This window comes from Rousettus aegyptiacus, unplaced genomic scaffold, assembly GCF_014176215.1.
Source record: "Rousettus aegyptiacus isolate mRouAeg1 unplaced genomic scaffold, mRouAeg1.p scaffold_m13_p_5, whole genome shotgun sequence".
Lineage (NCBI taxonomy): Eukaryota > Metazoa > Chordata > Mammalia > Chiroptera > Pteropodidae > Rousettus > Rousettus aegyptiacus.
This window is the reverse complement of record NW_023416308.1, coordinates 54,424,317-54,440,349: the sequence shown is the minus strand read 5'-3', so window position 1 is coordinate 54,440,349 and position 16,033 is coordinate 54,424,317. Positions and strand designations below refer to the sequence as shown.

At 29.8% G+C, this 16,033-nt stretch overlaps 1 protein-coding gene across 3 annotated transcripts in view; it reads left to right on the top strand.

Moving 5' to 3' along the window:
- Window positions 1-16,033, top strand: part of DYNC2H1 (dynein cytoplasmic 2 heavy chain 1) — a 253,153-nt gene that overhangs the window by 76,602 nt on the left and 160,518 nt on the right. For all 3 annotated transcript variants that reach the window (XM_016163676.2, XM_016163673.2, XM_016163675.2), the window contains exons 51-59: window positions 1,981-2,094; window positions 2,981-3,123; window positions 3,772-3,856; window positions 5,608-5,762; window positions 7,238-7,375; window positions 12,375-12,488; window positions 13,074-13,234; window positions 14,205-14,328; window positions 15,145-15,266. In XM_016163676.2, coding sequence (XP_016019162.2) covers window positions 1,981-2,094; window positions 2,981-3,123; window positions 3,772-3,856; window positions 5,608-5,762; window positions 7,238-7,375; window positions 12,375-12,488; window positions 13,074-13,234; window positions 14,205-14,328; window positions 15,145-15,266 — 1,156 coding nt within the window. The remainder of the gene's footprint in view (window positions 1-1,980; window positions 2,095-2,980; window positions 3,124-3,771; window positions 3,857-5,607; window positions 5,763-7,237; window positions 7,376-12,374; window positions 12,489-13,073; window positions 13,235-14,204; window positions 14,329-15,144; window positions 15,267-16,033) is intronic.

Below are 16,033 nucleotides of genomic sequence, written 5' to 3'. Positions count from 1 at the left end.
TTTCTTTCCTAAAGAATTTATGACATTTATTTGAATCTCTAATAATGATTAATAATTCATTATAAAGAGATTCAATTCTTAGTAGAATTGGAATATGATAGCTTAATTGTAAACTTGCGCCAAGAGTATTTTGTTATTTAAGTACAAAATAAACCTTGTTAAAAGCTGATTTCAACTGTATGGGTTGTTCTATTATGGAGACCTGAGTTTGACCCAGTTTTTAATAAATACTTGTTTTGTATTATGCTATGCAGGCTTTGGATGAAATTGTCTTTTCTTCAGAATTTAACAGCTTTGGTTGAAGAAAACATTTAATTTATAATATGAGATATCTATATTTTAGTGCCCAAATGAGAAGTATAAACCAGAAACCAGGAATCTAGTTAGACAAGTAGTAGGTCAATTTCTGTTAAAGAGCTGTAGAATGATGGCACAGTGAAAGCAGTAGGTCTTGAGCAAGCTTGAAGTATTTGTGACCTTTTTATAGAATAACCTCTTGATTTTTAAGGTGCATATTCTTATTCTTGCATATTTCTTAAGTTGTCACTAGATGGAGACCTTGTTCATTTTTCGCTGATATAAACTAATAGACCAACTATACAGTTTTTTGTTTTGTGAAAGCAAACATCCAAATAAGCATTAACCCAGTAATTGTTGTTTTTATCTTAAGATAAATTGGTCTTTATTTTCAAGATATAACCGAAAACAACTATAAGTAAAGTTAAATTTGTTAAAGCTAAATTTTACGAACATTTTTGGCAAAAAAATGTATTTGAAAAATACTTCCAGAGAAAGTGCTCAATAGGCCTTTGTCAATTTTTTCTATTTCAAATTCTTATTTCCTATAATGTATAATACATAGGTAGAGCCATCTTTGTTTGTTAAACTTAAGGAATCAAAAGTATTTTGGTATGGCTGCAATTTAGAGAAAGATATAAAGCAAGATATGTGCATGTGTTTGAATATGTACAAGCTTGGGGAATGGCGAGTGGCCTGATACTTCTGAGTTGAGCCTAAAGAAGAGTAGGGATCAAACTGTGATTAGCCCTACATAAATACACTGCTTTAGATGTATAGTAAAATAATTTTCACTTAATCTTATAATTTCTTGCAAACTATAAATATATTAGATTAACTAGTATTTATTAAGCACTTGTTATGTGCTAGACTTAGTTCTAAGTACTGGATTTATAGTGGTGAATAAGAAAGACATGGTTCAGGCCTTCTATCAAATGCTTGTAGTCTTAATCAACTTTACTTTGCCTTTCATCATTCTGTTGCATGTTAGCAGTCCATGGATCAGTTCTACTGATATCTAGTATAAGTTCATTTATTCATTCATTCACTTATCTAACAAATATTTATGTTTCAGTTACTTTGCTAAGAATACGTTAGGGTTAATATTAGACATGATCAAATATTTGTCCTCTGGGAATTCAGAATCTAATTGGGCAGGCATTAGGTTACCAAATGGTATAATAAATGCTAAACTGATATGTCTGGATGTTATGTAAAAGAGAAAAGAGTCCTTTACCTAGCATATGGGTAATCTTGAAAGGCTCACGGGCATAGCAATTGGCAGAGTAGCATTTTGAAGGATAAACAGTAGTTTGAGGGGAAGATAACTTGCAGTAAACATTTTGAGGAAGACTGTGAGTATATATTCCAAGAAGGGGGAGTATTTCATTATATTTATGGCACCTAAAGAAGTTCATTGAGAGGTCTTGTGGTAGAGGGGTGAAGAAGAACCTGGTAAGACAGATAGATAGATGATGAACTGTTTTGAATGGCTTGCTTAGGAATTTGAATTTTATCAAATGAAGCAACAGATGTAGATAGAGTTTATGTATTTTTGGAAATAAAGACTGAATAAGGCCAGATTGTTTAATACAAAAAGAAAACAGCATTGTGTATGTAAAATATATTTTGAATTAGTGTAATACAGCTAAAATTCAAAAGATATGTAATGTTCTTCTGTAGGTGAAGTTCCTGGACTCTATACTCTTGAAGAATTAGAGCCCTTGCTGTTGCCTCTTAAAGATCAGGCTTCACAAGATGGTTTTTTCGGACCAGTCTTCAATTACTTCACATATCGTAAGTGACATATAATTCATTAATCAGTTCAAACTCTGGTTCATGTGAAATAAATATCATTTAATTTGATTTATTTTCTATAGATTGCAAAGGTATCTTAAATCTTGGGTCCAGTTGGTAATTTACACTTTTTTAATTTTTTGTGGAGCCGTTAGAAAATAACACATAAGCAGCCTATAGGCTAACCTGTAGTAACAATATGTTGGCAAAAGGGAAAGTAAAAGTGTGGTAATGTACTTCGGAATATTTACTTTGCTGCCTTTGTTTTCATGTGGTAAAATAAGTGTTTATACCTCCTATCTTAGAGAATTAATGAACTATTTAGATTATTTCAGGTTCTATCAATTTTTAAATAACTAAATAACTTATTATTATAGAAACAGATTTATGTGTATTGTAAATATCTAAAATTGAATAAGTAAAAAATAAAGCAATAATAACACCTCCCAGACATTACTACTACACTTTTTTTTTTCCTAAAAGAACATTTAGCATTGATGAAATAGGGAAAGTTGTTTCCCTATTTTCCTATTCCAATTTTGCTTGTGAATATTGAAACAAAAATTTCTGAAAGAAAAATTATAAAGTAGAATCCAATATCACATTTGAAAAATAACATACAAAACAGCAATGTAGTATAATACTTACCTTCTTCATGAATATCTTTCTGGATCTTTATTGTTAGTGTGCACACATACACACACCTATTTTTTAAGCAAAATAAAAGTCATACTGTAATACTGTTTCATAGCTTGTTCTTTTTAATAAATAGCTCCTACCATTCTATTTCAGAAAATTTTAATCTCATAAAATGAGACTATATGTAGGTTTTTTCCAATTATTGTTGTAATATTTCATAATTATAATTTTGTTACATATTTTTTAGGAATTCAACAAAACTTGCATATTGTCTTGATAATGGATTCTGCAAATTTAAACTTCATAATTAACTGTGAGAGTAATCCAGCATTGCATAAGAAATGCCAGGTGTTGTGGATGGAGGGTTGGTCAGATAGCAGCATGAAGAAAGTAAGTTTAACATTTAAATATGGAAATAAAAAAAATTAGCACGTTTTCTTTTTCAAGTTACTGATTTTCACAACTTTCCATTGGTGTTTTTATATAATATTATCTTAATATTTCTCATATTTTTGTGGTAGTCACAAGAACCTAGCTATAGCAAGATAATAGATAGTTTTTAGAATTATCAATCATGAAGTTGTTTTCATTTACTTTTAGCTATATTCTCATTTAAGAAAGCTAAGAATCCTTACTATCCCTTTATACCAGGCATCTTATTTGTCTTATTTTGATTATATGTGATTTTAAATGGCATTTGTGATTATTTTCTAATTTGATCCAAATTTTAATATCCTTCATTTCACAGTTTAATCATTTTTAAGTGAGATATTAGAGCTTTTCCTTAAGTGTCATTAATTTGCAATTAATAGTTGATGTGTATCAAAATCTTGTCTAGGAAATAATGTCTTCTAAAGAGGGATATATTATTTGTTCTCTTTGGAAAGAATCTTAGAATAAAGTACAATTGATACTGTTTGTGTCTCTGTGTGTGTGCATGTATGCATATGTTAAAAGTTTTTAACCTTTGATACTGAATTTACTTAAACTTTTTTGTACTGAATTGAGGTTTAAAAAAAACGCTCTTTTGTTTTTTAGATACCTGAAATGTTATTCAATGAAACAAGTAGTGAAGAAAAATGTAGTGACAAAAAAGGAAAAGAAGAAAAGAAAAAAAATTCAGGTATTTGGTGAAATTGATTTCATCAGATTTATATTTGGGAAATGGCTATTTTCTAATGTTATAGATCCATTAAATATTGATAGTGATTATAAATTTGAATACTGCTAAACTGACAAAGATATCTATTGATAAAAACTAAACTTTAAAATCCTCTTTATTTTTAAACAAATGATGTCATTTCTTATTGGACCTAATAGAATATCATTTCAATTTAAGACATTAAAAATTATACATTTGACCCTAATGATCTGACGGGCCTACTTATATTGTTTAGGGTTTTTGGCGAGTACCCTAAACTTTTCGTGTTACTTTCTCACTTAAATATGCCATAGCACTCAATTTGTACATGAAAAAGTTTTATGATATTCTTTGAGTACAGAAATAATATTTTTTAAATTTATGATCTCATTATTTTTTCCAGTTCCAAATTCAGTTTGAATGTGGTCTGTATATTTCTTTTATACCATAGCATATTCATTCATTTATTTATGTAATCATTTAATCATCAAATATTTATTGAACTTGTTTTATATTGGGTACTGGCCTAGATACTGGAGATGATTTAGGAGCTCATAGTCTAGTGATAGTAAGAATTATGTTATATATAAACATAAAACTCTGATAGAGCATTATAAGTAATGGTAGAAGGTTTTATAAGAACTTTGGAAAGTGAAACCTCTAAATGGCAGATATTGTAGAAAGTGGACATTACCGAGAAAGGCAATTTGGGGAAAGATATTCTAGTTAGAGTGTATAGCATGGAAAAGTCATAGAGGAAAAAAGACATTTTTATGGAACTATAAATAGCCTAAAGGGCTGAAACATAGGATGTGTAAATAGTAGAGTACTATATGAAAAGGAAAATGTAGTCAGGGAGAGGTAATAAAAAGCTATCATGTCATACTAAGGAATTTGGATTCTAACATGTAGGTGATATGAGGTTAGAAATTTTAGTAGAGGGGTAACCAGAGTCTTGTTTTAAAAACAGAAATCTCTAGGTCTACCCCTTTCTTAAGTTATTGGAAAATAGATTGGTATAGGAAGAAACCAAAGACAATTGAACCACTATAGGAGACTATTGCAGTAATCTGAGAGGAAGAAATGGACTTGGGGAGAAATTAGAAGGTAATCTAAAGGACACTTGGTTATGTAATGGCTGTGACATCAAGAAGAGGAGTCAAGGATGTGTCTCAGGTTCTGGCTTAAAAAATGCATTAGAGTCGATTTTATTAAGTAATGTAGGGAATACGAAGGGAAATAGATTGAAGTGATGAGAGAAAGATCATGTGTTTGGTCATGGTATGTTGAATCTAATATGAAATTAATATTCTTAGTCTTTCGGCCTTTGAAGTCCTTTTTCTCCCTGGGTCAAGGGGAAGTGAATAGGTAGGTGTTTTTAGGTTTGTTATCTTTTCTATTCAAGCAGCTTTTATTGAGTTTACTTAATTACATGGGTTATGTAGTTCCAATTAATTTATATAGTATGACAACATGTAGATTTATCTTTCTTGCAGCAATGAAAGTGTTCAGGGAAGGATAGAGACCATTGAAATTAAATAATTCAGAATTCATAAGGAAAATGGGAACTATGAATAGATGTCTAGAAATGCCTGTGCACCTTTAAGCAAATATGATATCTCATATTTATGGTAATATAGGCAGAAGAATCTGGTATGAATTAAATATAGTTAAGATTATTTTATCTAGTTCTTAACAGATCATGCATATATTAAATCATTTTTGTTTTCCAGTTGATCCTGATTTTCTAAAATCATTTTTATTAATCCACGAATCCTGTAAAGCATATGGTGCTACACCAAGCCGATATATGACCTTTTTACATGTGTATTCTGCCATTAGTAGCAGCAAGAAAAAGGAATTATTAAAAAGACAGAGTCATTTGCAGGTACAATATTATTAATCTTGAATTATTTTGTCTATATACAGTGAATAAACGTTGTGTATATTATAATCCATGTTGTTCATGGCACACACTTAGTATAAATAAATATTATACTCTATTAAATGCCTAAAACAGTCTCACTTACCTACCTGTATTGTCCGCTAGTTATAGTATGATTTTGTAATTTTCGATTCAATAATATTCCTTTTCTTCACTGGATGGTATTTATGTAGTTTTGATAGCTTATGGTGCTGTCTTTGAAAGTCTCTTATATAACATCATTTTTAGAAATTCAGAAATACCTATTATTAATGACAACATAATATTAAAGTTTGTACTTTATATAATAACCTTTTTAATCAGAATTATATTTTATAAAGAATATTCTTATCCATTTCACTTAGTACATTCTGAACATTTTCTTTATATATATCTCTAATTCTAGAGCTTAAACTTAAATGTGGCATTTAAAATGCCAGCCTCAGAAGTTATCAGAGAGCATTTTCTTTCTAAAGTTCTAGCTTCTTTTTGTTAGCATAATAAACTTAGACTCATCTTAATTGACAAAGTTATCTCTATCCTTCTTTCTAATGATTCACTTTCATTTATATTAAGCCAATAAGTATACATGCTTTGGGAGGATTAATTTCCTGATTTAGTTCTCTATGATGCTGTGGATAAATCACTTAAACTTGCTGAGTTACAGCTTAATTGGGTATATTAGATAAAGTACATATGTAAAGAAACAGCCTGATGTCTGTTCTCTGTTGTGGTGGTTCAATAAATATTGGTTACATTCCTTTTCTGCCATTACTATCTCCCCAAATCTTCTGACAAGACCCAACTCATTATAGAAGAGAGGGAATATTTTTCATATCCATTCCTTGGATTATTCATGGGCTGTGGGATGGGGTGCCATAATGGCCAGGGTCAAACAACCACCCAAAGAATAAGTAAAGCATTTTGAATGATAGCCCACCAGAATCATATGTGAGACAATCTCTGATAAAAAAAAAAAACAAAACAGATATTAGACAGACAAGTCCAGTGTTGTCCAGTATAAGAAGAATGGCTCTTGGGTTCTTTTACCCAGTCTATGAGACTGAAAAATGGAAAAGGTTTACTGAGTTTTTTCTTGCTTTGTATTTTTTCTTCCATCTAATGCAGTAGATTAAAACCTCAGTGTTTAAGCTATCAAATGTGTTTTGATCTTTTCAGCTTTATTTCGATGTTTTTATTTTAAGCCTCTGTAGAGTCTTTTCTTATATCTTAATGGATATACAATTGAATAAATCGTTATATTAGCAATAATAAGTTCATTCATGAATGTTTTATATATACACATTTATATTTTTGCTTGATTCTTCCTTGGATTATGGCACTACAATATAACTAATTATTCCTTATAGGCTTTATTTACTGTGTGTGTATAAATTTCTTTTTAAAAAATATTGCAAATGATTATTTTATTCATGTAGGCTGGTGTATCAAAGCTTAATGAAGCTAAAGCTCTTGTGGATGAACTGAACAGAAAAGCTGGGGAACAAAGTGTATTACTTAAAACTAAGCAAGATGAAGCAGATGCTGCCCTTCAAGAGATCACAGTATCAATGCAGGTAATGTTTAGAGTGAACATAAAAATGCAAATAATAGACCATTTAAACCCGATTGTTAATCAGTGTGAAAAATAACAATTTTATATGTGTGATTTAAAAAAAATTTCTTTTCTATGCTGAGCAGACTGATAATATTGTGTACTTGAGCTTTTGTGGAAGAGCATGGTATTTTCCCATATTGTTTTAAAAATCATACCTATAGTCTCCTCAATTCACCATATGCTGATTTAGCTTTACCCTATAAAAATAGAAGTATAAACATTTTAAATTCATGTAGATTTGTCTATAAGTGATTTTATTTGTTTACTCTCTGCTAGTTAAGTTGATATTTCCTTTTATTTTTCTTAAAATAATCTCCTTTAGACTTTAAGGGTTTGCCTGCTCTTTATATTCTCAAGATTTACCAGTAAGTTTTCATTCATTCTATTTATACTTTCATGATCTTATTAATGATCTTATTTTGATTGTTTCTCCTTTTGTCATTGTCTTTCTTTCGTTGAACCCTTTCAAAGAAGATTTCACTGAGTTATTTTTTTTTTGCCCAGGTATTCTTTTATATCTTTATGCCCTCTTAGGATGCTCTTGCCCATCACCTAACTTTTAACCAGCTACATACTGACTACCCCCAAATCCTTTTTATTTTTTATTTTTGTTCTTTAGCCTTACTCCCTCCTCTTAGCTTTCCACTCAAATATTTAATAATCTGTTTGACGCAATTTCTTGGCAGTCTCATGAGCATTACAATTTGAAACAGATTCAAAACTGAACTCATAATTTTCCTCTCTTGTATTCTTTTCCTTGGATTATGGTACTACAATATAGCTAATTATTCCTTACCTTGGATTATGGCACTACAATATAACTACGTATTCAAGACAAAACATAAGTTTATATTAGACTTCTGTTCCCTCAGTTCTTACATCTAATGAATCATTAAATTCTATTAGTTTTATCTCCTTGATTATGTCTCAGTTATATTTGCCCATTTCCATGTTGGTGGCTATTAACCTTTCTTTAAGTACAATACTTTTTAAAAAATTTAAATTAAAACATTTACAGGACTAATGTAAAGCATCTATTTATAAGATAGATGTAAATGGTGCAAAAATTTATAAAAATAATAAAGTCAGAAGACATGATTTAAAGACTTATTATAAAGCTACTGTAATCAAGGCAATGTGATATAGATACAGTGATAGACATATAGATAATTGGAATACCATGGAGTCCAGAAATAGACTTACACATATATGGTCAATGATTTTAAACAAAAATGTCAATTAAATGGGGGAAAGGATAGCCTTTAAAAAAAGATAGTGCTGGAATATGGAGATCCATGCAGAGAGAAAAATCCCAGACCTTTACCTTGCAACTTAAATGAAAAGTAGCTTCATATGGATCGTAGATCTAAATGTGGAAAAAAACACAGGAGAAAATCTTTCTAATGTTGAAGGAGGTAAAGATTTCTTATGATATTAAAAAGGAAAATAAAAAAATTGATAAATTGGGCCTTATCAAAATTTAAAACTGCTCATTGAGATAAATCCTAAAGAAAATGAAAAGGCAAGTTACAGACTGGGAGAGATAATATACAAAATATATATCTCATAAATGACATGTTCAGAATATATAGAAACTATTATAACTTGAAAAAAATAAAATAATCTAATTTTTAAAAATGAGCAAAATGTTGAACATAACCTGCATGAAAGAAGTCATATGAAAGACTGAAAACACATGAAAAGATGCTCATCGTCGTTAGTCATCAAAAGGTATGCTCCTATTGTTTTCGGTATGTGACCTCATTCTAGTCTTTGACTATTTGGTAATCCCAAATCCAGAGCTTCTTTGACTTAATTGCTCTGAAAAGTAACCTTTTGTCCAGACTTCTAGAGAAAGGGGAGTGGTATAACTCCATGAAGTACATATTTAAATATTTTTAAAAGTATTCTGACAAGACTTCAAAAGCATCAGCTGTTCTATAATTTTCATCAGCCACCTACAGCATTCTCTCATAGAGTCTTCTGATTCATTCTCAACTAGATGCCTCTCTGCCTGGTCACAGCTGCCGTCCTGAGATCATTCTTCATCACCATCTGGTTTACTCCTTTGTTTCTGTGAAGTCTATCCCCAAGTGCTTCTTGAGAAATGATTCATGGGAGATAAGCTTTGAAATTGCACTTTTTTGAACATTCTGCTCTGTCCTTGATTGGTTGGTTGGCTGGATGCTGGGAATAACATTCTGGGTTGGAATACATTTTCTTCAGGACATTGAAACCATTGTTTCATTTTCTTCTAGCTTCCATTGTGATTGAAATACTTAAAACTATTTTAATTCTTGACCTTTTTGAGGTGTCCTGTTTATTTTTTTTTCATTTGAAATATTTTAGATCTTTGTTTTCTTTGTTTTGAAAGTTCTAATTCTCCACCTTGGGTTAGGTTTGTTTTCATTCACTATGTCAGACACTATGTGGGTTCTTTCCACCTGAAAACTTATCTTGATTAGTTCTGGATAATTTCCTTTAATTATTCTCTTGATAATTCCTTTTTCTCCATTTCTCTGGTCTTGCTTTTTAGAGTTCTTATTATTTGCACTTAGGGTTTCCTTTTCTGATTCTTTAATTTTCATGTTTTCTAACTTTTTTTTCTTCTCTATCTTTTAGATCTACTCTCTTGGAAATTTCCTCAACTTTATTTTCAAATTCTGCTATTGAGTTTTTTATTTCTGTTATATTTTTAAGGAGATTTTTAAAATATATTTTTTAAATTAATTGGGGTAACATTGGTTAATACAATTATATATTTTCAGGTGTACGTTATCATTTGACATTTGTATATTCTATTATGTGTTTACCACCCAATGTCCAGTTTCTTCAGCTACTATGTCAGAAGATTTTTTTTTTTTTAAACCTCTAACTGTTTTCTCTTTGCAGTGTATTTTTGTTGTTGTTGTTTCATTGTTACAGTATCTTTACTTAGCTGTCAGAGGATATTTTATAAAATTTCCTTTCCTAAATATATTTAATTTTTCCCCCTACTTGATTGCTTTCTCACTATTCATAAAAGCAGCTTTATTTTTATGTCTGGTCATCTTTATTGGAAATCTGAATATGGGATGGGAACTTACATATTGTGAGCTTCTCTGGAGGGTTATCTGGACTGATTCGAATTACATAGTGAAAAGATTTCACCTGATATGTCAAAATAAGTTCATTGACATATGGGAAATTTTGAAAGGCAATAACATTTCCAGATAATTGATGGTTATGTACATATTCAGTGTTTTCAAGATAATTTTATTGAATACCTAACTTGGTAAGTAATATATCAGAAAGTCAGATGTAATTTTCATACCATAAAACTTTAGCATATTTTTTTCTCAAGGCATTTTGGAACCAAATTAATATAAATATTTATTTAAAGCAGCCAGCTATTTTTATTGTTAAGTCTGTGAACTACTCCTGACCTTTAAAGAGTAATTTGAAAAGTGAAAAAGTGAAAGCTACATAAAGGATAATGCTGTTGATAATTGTATATTTAAAAAATACAAAAAAAGCATTATGTGGGCCTGTATACTCTTGAACTAGTAAGCATTGGTAATAGGCACCGACTGCTGTGGAATGTTCTGAGAAGATGTTTTTCTGAGACTGTAGCTAATTGTGTTGCCTGACAGAAGAATAAATATGCATCTCATATTATAATTTAATTAATTTTGCTTAATTTTAAATAATAAACATTTCCATTAGGTATTTTGTAAAAAAGTACAATCTAGACATACGACTTAAATACCAATGTGTACAACTTCTCAAGCTTGCAACTCTAGGTTTGTGACATAGGAAAATACAAATGAAGTGCTATAAGAGCTCAGAATAGAGATAACTTCCAAATAGAAGAGCAAGTTAATATAAGAAGGAACACATCAGCTGGGTCTTTAAGGAAGATTTTGATGTGTGTAAATGGAGAAAATAACTTCCCATAGAGGAATCGTAGCTAAAATACAAAGGTGGAACTGCTGCGGAATATAGAAAATTCCAATTGAGCTGGAGTGTAAAGTACCTGAAAATAAGAGTGAAATATAAGGAAAAGTTGGTTGGTTTAGTAAGTCTCAACTTTGGCAGTAGATTGGAACCACCTCAAAAGTCTTTAAAATTATCTGTGTACTAGCTACATCCACATTAAATATATCAACATGTTTGGCAATGGGATACCCTGCTTTTGTTTTTACGCTCCATGAATGATTATAATATGGTTGAGAACAACCATTGTAAGGAATTTTAAAATATTTCTTGACAAATTTCTTCTTTGATTTTTCTATTAGTATAAATAAACCAAATAAAAACATTTATAATATTAACGCATTTTTATATATGTGGGACCATTGATTTTACATTCATGAGCAAAAAATTCATATGTTATTGATATATAACTTAGGTTAGGGTTCTTTGAACTTTACTGATATTGGTTCATATATTTGCCGTCATTTTTTATTTTGATTTTTGTCTAAAATGATGTATAGAAACACAAACTTCTAATATACTGTTGTTAGTCTCTAAGAATATTAGTTTCTACTATTAGAATTGTAGAAGGCTTCATTTTTAGTTTTCTCATTTATGAAACAAACATAGTAGAACAGACTTCTCTGGGTTGTTTGTTGGCAAGTATTAAATGTATGTTATGATAATTTTCTAAATTATGCTTTTCTGACCTGTTTTTTATATAATAAGCATTTATTGCCTTGCTATTCAAATAAAGCATCCAAATTTTCTGATATGTATGTATGTGTGTGTGTGTGTGTGTGTGCACGCGCGTGCGTGTATGTGTATGTATATATTAAATTATATCATTGGTTTCCTGGGCACTTTTGAAGCTCATGTCAGTTACCATTGGGAAAACATTTAATGGAAAATGTTATTTAAAAATAATTTATATTTTTGGCATCATGCTTTTAAATATTGAGTGCATTAAAATTGATTGGAATGCCATTTAAATATTCCTAAAGGATGCCAGTGAGCAAAAGACAGAACTTGAAAGACTGAAGCACAAAATAGCAGAAGAAGTTGTTAAAATTGAAGAAAGAAAAAACAAAATTGATGATGAATTAAAAGAGGTACAGGTAAGTTAAAAAAGGAAACATTGTAAGAATCATTTACATATTTGACTACCAATTATTTAGGAGTTTAAACATAATTTGCTCCTTATTTCTAATAGTATTATCAAAAGTGGCTTTAACCAGAATATTATTTATAAAAGTGAAGCAGGAAGAAAAGTCTTCCAGGAGAAGTGAATTAACTGATAGTAATTAAAATAATCTTTGTTTTTTATGACCCATGTTGTTTTGACTATAGAGCAGAAAAATGTGTTGTAGGTAAATTAAGACGAACTCTTGGGTTCTTTTTCTCAAGCCTTGACTAAATTAGGCAACTAGTCTTAGAAAATAGTCTCTCGAAAATGGCAAATTGTCTTAAAACAAATTAGATTTTCTATATTAGACATTTGCAGTTATGGTGGCAAGAACTCTTACTCTCTCAACTTGGACATTGTGTACTTTGTGTATTTTAAAGCGTTTTTATATTTGAAAAAAAGGGTATTTGTAATGAGTCATTTTTATTAAAATGATAAGTATTTAATCATTTATAAAGAGTTAACAATTTTTTCATATAGTTTTTTGGAAAGTAAAAAAAGCCCTTTTTGTTTTTAGCCTCTAGTCAATGAAGCTAAACTAGCAGTTGGAAACATTAAGCCAGAATCCCTTTCAGAAATTCGCTCACTGCGTATGCCACCTGATGTAATTAGAGACATTCTTGAAGGTGTTTTAAGGTTGATGGGTATCTTTGATACATCTTGGGTGAGCATGAAAAGGTAAGTTTTTGAATATGTGAAAATGTTATTTTATCAATAAATTGCACATTACTTCATGTTTTTAAGAATTTCTTAAATTATTTCTCAAACTGAACTACTACATTTATTTGCTTAGTTACGCACTTTGCCCTGATGTTTCAAGATATTCTATGTAATCATATATTAAGATCTATATTTTCCTTTCTCCATAGTGATTGTTAAAAGTATCAAAACAGGAGAAAAAGAAAATCTTAAAATCTTTAAGAATGTCTGAATAAAAAAATCATTTATTTGATCCTCACACAGTGTAGAGCATTATGTTTACGGTGTTTACTGATGAAGAAAATATAATCACTATTCTCAAAGACTCTTGCACTCTTGGCAGAGACAGAGACAGGGAGCAAGAGTGAGAGCTATATAAATATTACCAGCGAGATGAGATGTAAACTAGAAGAGAAAAGGTCGAGTATTAACTAAATATGCAACTATGTAGCTTTAGGTTTTACATAACAATGCTCTTGTGGTTTGTGCTGATATTCAATTCCATTTTAGGATTTAAGTTCATGGTAAAGTTAGTTTCCTATCTGGAGATGGGAAAGGAGAACACTTTAAAATACCTTTAAAATATTAAAATACTTTAAATAAAAAATACCTTAGGTTTACGGAATACTTAAAATATCTTTCTTAGGAATCAGAAAATCTTCTTGCATATGAATACTTTGTAGCTCACATAAAGGGATGTGAGTAGAATAACATGTTTCTAATTTCTTCATTTCACTACTCCGAGTTATTCACAGAATATTAGAAAAATTGTTGTGTATCTTTTTGGAGTTCTTCCTTGTTGTCCATTAGAAGCTTAACTACTTCAGTCCCATATTTTTTTGTTAGCTAATAGATTAAAAGTATTACACCATTTTCTTAAACTGATATTTTTGTGAGAAAAAAGCAAATTTTTTTTAAATTCATTTGAAATAATATACTTTAATTTTAGTTTCCTTGCAAAAAGAGGTGTGAGAGAAGACATAGCAACCTTTGATGCACGAAATATTCCAAAGGAAATAAGAGAAAGTGTTGAAGAACTTCTTTTTAAAAATAAAGGATCTTTTGATCCAAAGGTAATTTTTAACAGTTATGCTATAAATTCTTTTTCCATGCTATATAATAAATATCCTGGTTATTAAAGTGTGATGACTTATCATTATTGATTGTTTAGATTGCTTAAAAAACTTAAAAAATATTTTTTAGAAAGCTATCGGTATTATAGGTTGAAGAATTCACCAGAAGAATTAGGTAAACTAGAATCCAGGTTGGCAGCTGTGTGCAAATTTATTGTCTTGTTGTAAGTGGTATTTGAATCTTACTACCTGCTGTCAATGCTAAGTTCCCAATCTATCAGTTCTTAACTTGTAACTCTTCTGGTATGCTTTTCTGTCTTACTGTGTACTTGTCATATATAACAAATGTCTGTGTTAGGATACTTGTATCTAATTTTAGCAAATAGTTTAAATTCCATGATTCTGGTATTTTTTTTTTAGATCCCTTGTTCAAAATATGTACATCTTTGACACTAATAGCAGTGGTTTTAAACTTGCTTTTATCTAATAAAGAAGAATCCTATGTATAGAGAGAAAGAATTGATACTTGAACATTATGGACAGACACATATTCATTATAAATGGTACTGGTAGAGTGAGTACTTATGTTGCAATAAATTATTATTATGCTAAAGATTGTAGATAGTTCAAAAAGATTTGCTTTAATGCAAAAAGTAAAAAAGATCTTAAGATAACAATTAGCTTTATTTTAGCTGTAAATCCAAAACTTTAATTTGAGGGATAAGTCACTAAATAAATGCTTAAGTCCATATACTAGCATAAACTTTTATTTGAAATTAAGTTACGAGGGTGAATAACTTCTGATGGTTTTTTCAGAATGCTAAGCGTGCCAGTACTGCAGCCGCTCCTTTGGCTGCCTGGGTTAAAGCAAATGTGCAGTATTCCCATGTCTTGGAACGAATTCAGCCTTTGGAAACCGAACAGGCGGGATTAGAATCGTAAGTGGAATATAAAATTTAAACAATTCTAACCTTTATTATGCTCATCAACTTGATGACTTAGTTATATTATTAGCATTTATTTAGGATTTGATTTTTGTCTATATCTAAAAAAGGCAGCTGACAATAAGAAAACATATAAAGTGAGCCAATTAAGTACAAATTAAATGTTAAACAGACCAAAAAAAAAAAAAAAAGAATAAAAGAAAAAAGAATTAGGAGATGGCTAGTAGAACCAACTCACTCTTTTTCCTAGCATTATTATGTTGGTAGAAATTTCTTTAGAAAAAGTTTAAGTTTTGTAAAGGAATAATATTAAAGTACAAAAAGTAGGTTTTGGAAATTTAGGGCTTTTATATTCGTTTTCATCTTCTAAGTGCTAGGAAATACTTAATATGTATTTTCTAAAACATTGTATGGGTAGGTGGGGGAAAATTTAACCATTTACTTTTGGGGCTTAAGATTTCAATTTGTTGTTCTTTTTGCTATTTTATTTTATTTTATTTTCAATGCAGACTAAGAGGTAAGTTATGTTTTTGATTGTTCAGTTTTTAACATCATCTACTCTTATTCTGGACAAAGATTTGAACTTGTTCTGAACTCAGTTTTCTCAACATAATTATGTGAAATTTTGATGTTAAATTATTAAATATTTATATTATTTTTTTCAATGTATTTTCACAGCTGATACATAAGTTTTATATTTTCTTGTACACCTTTCTGTTATTTTTAATATTAATAATTGCCTCATTTTTTCAGTTGACTTT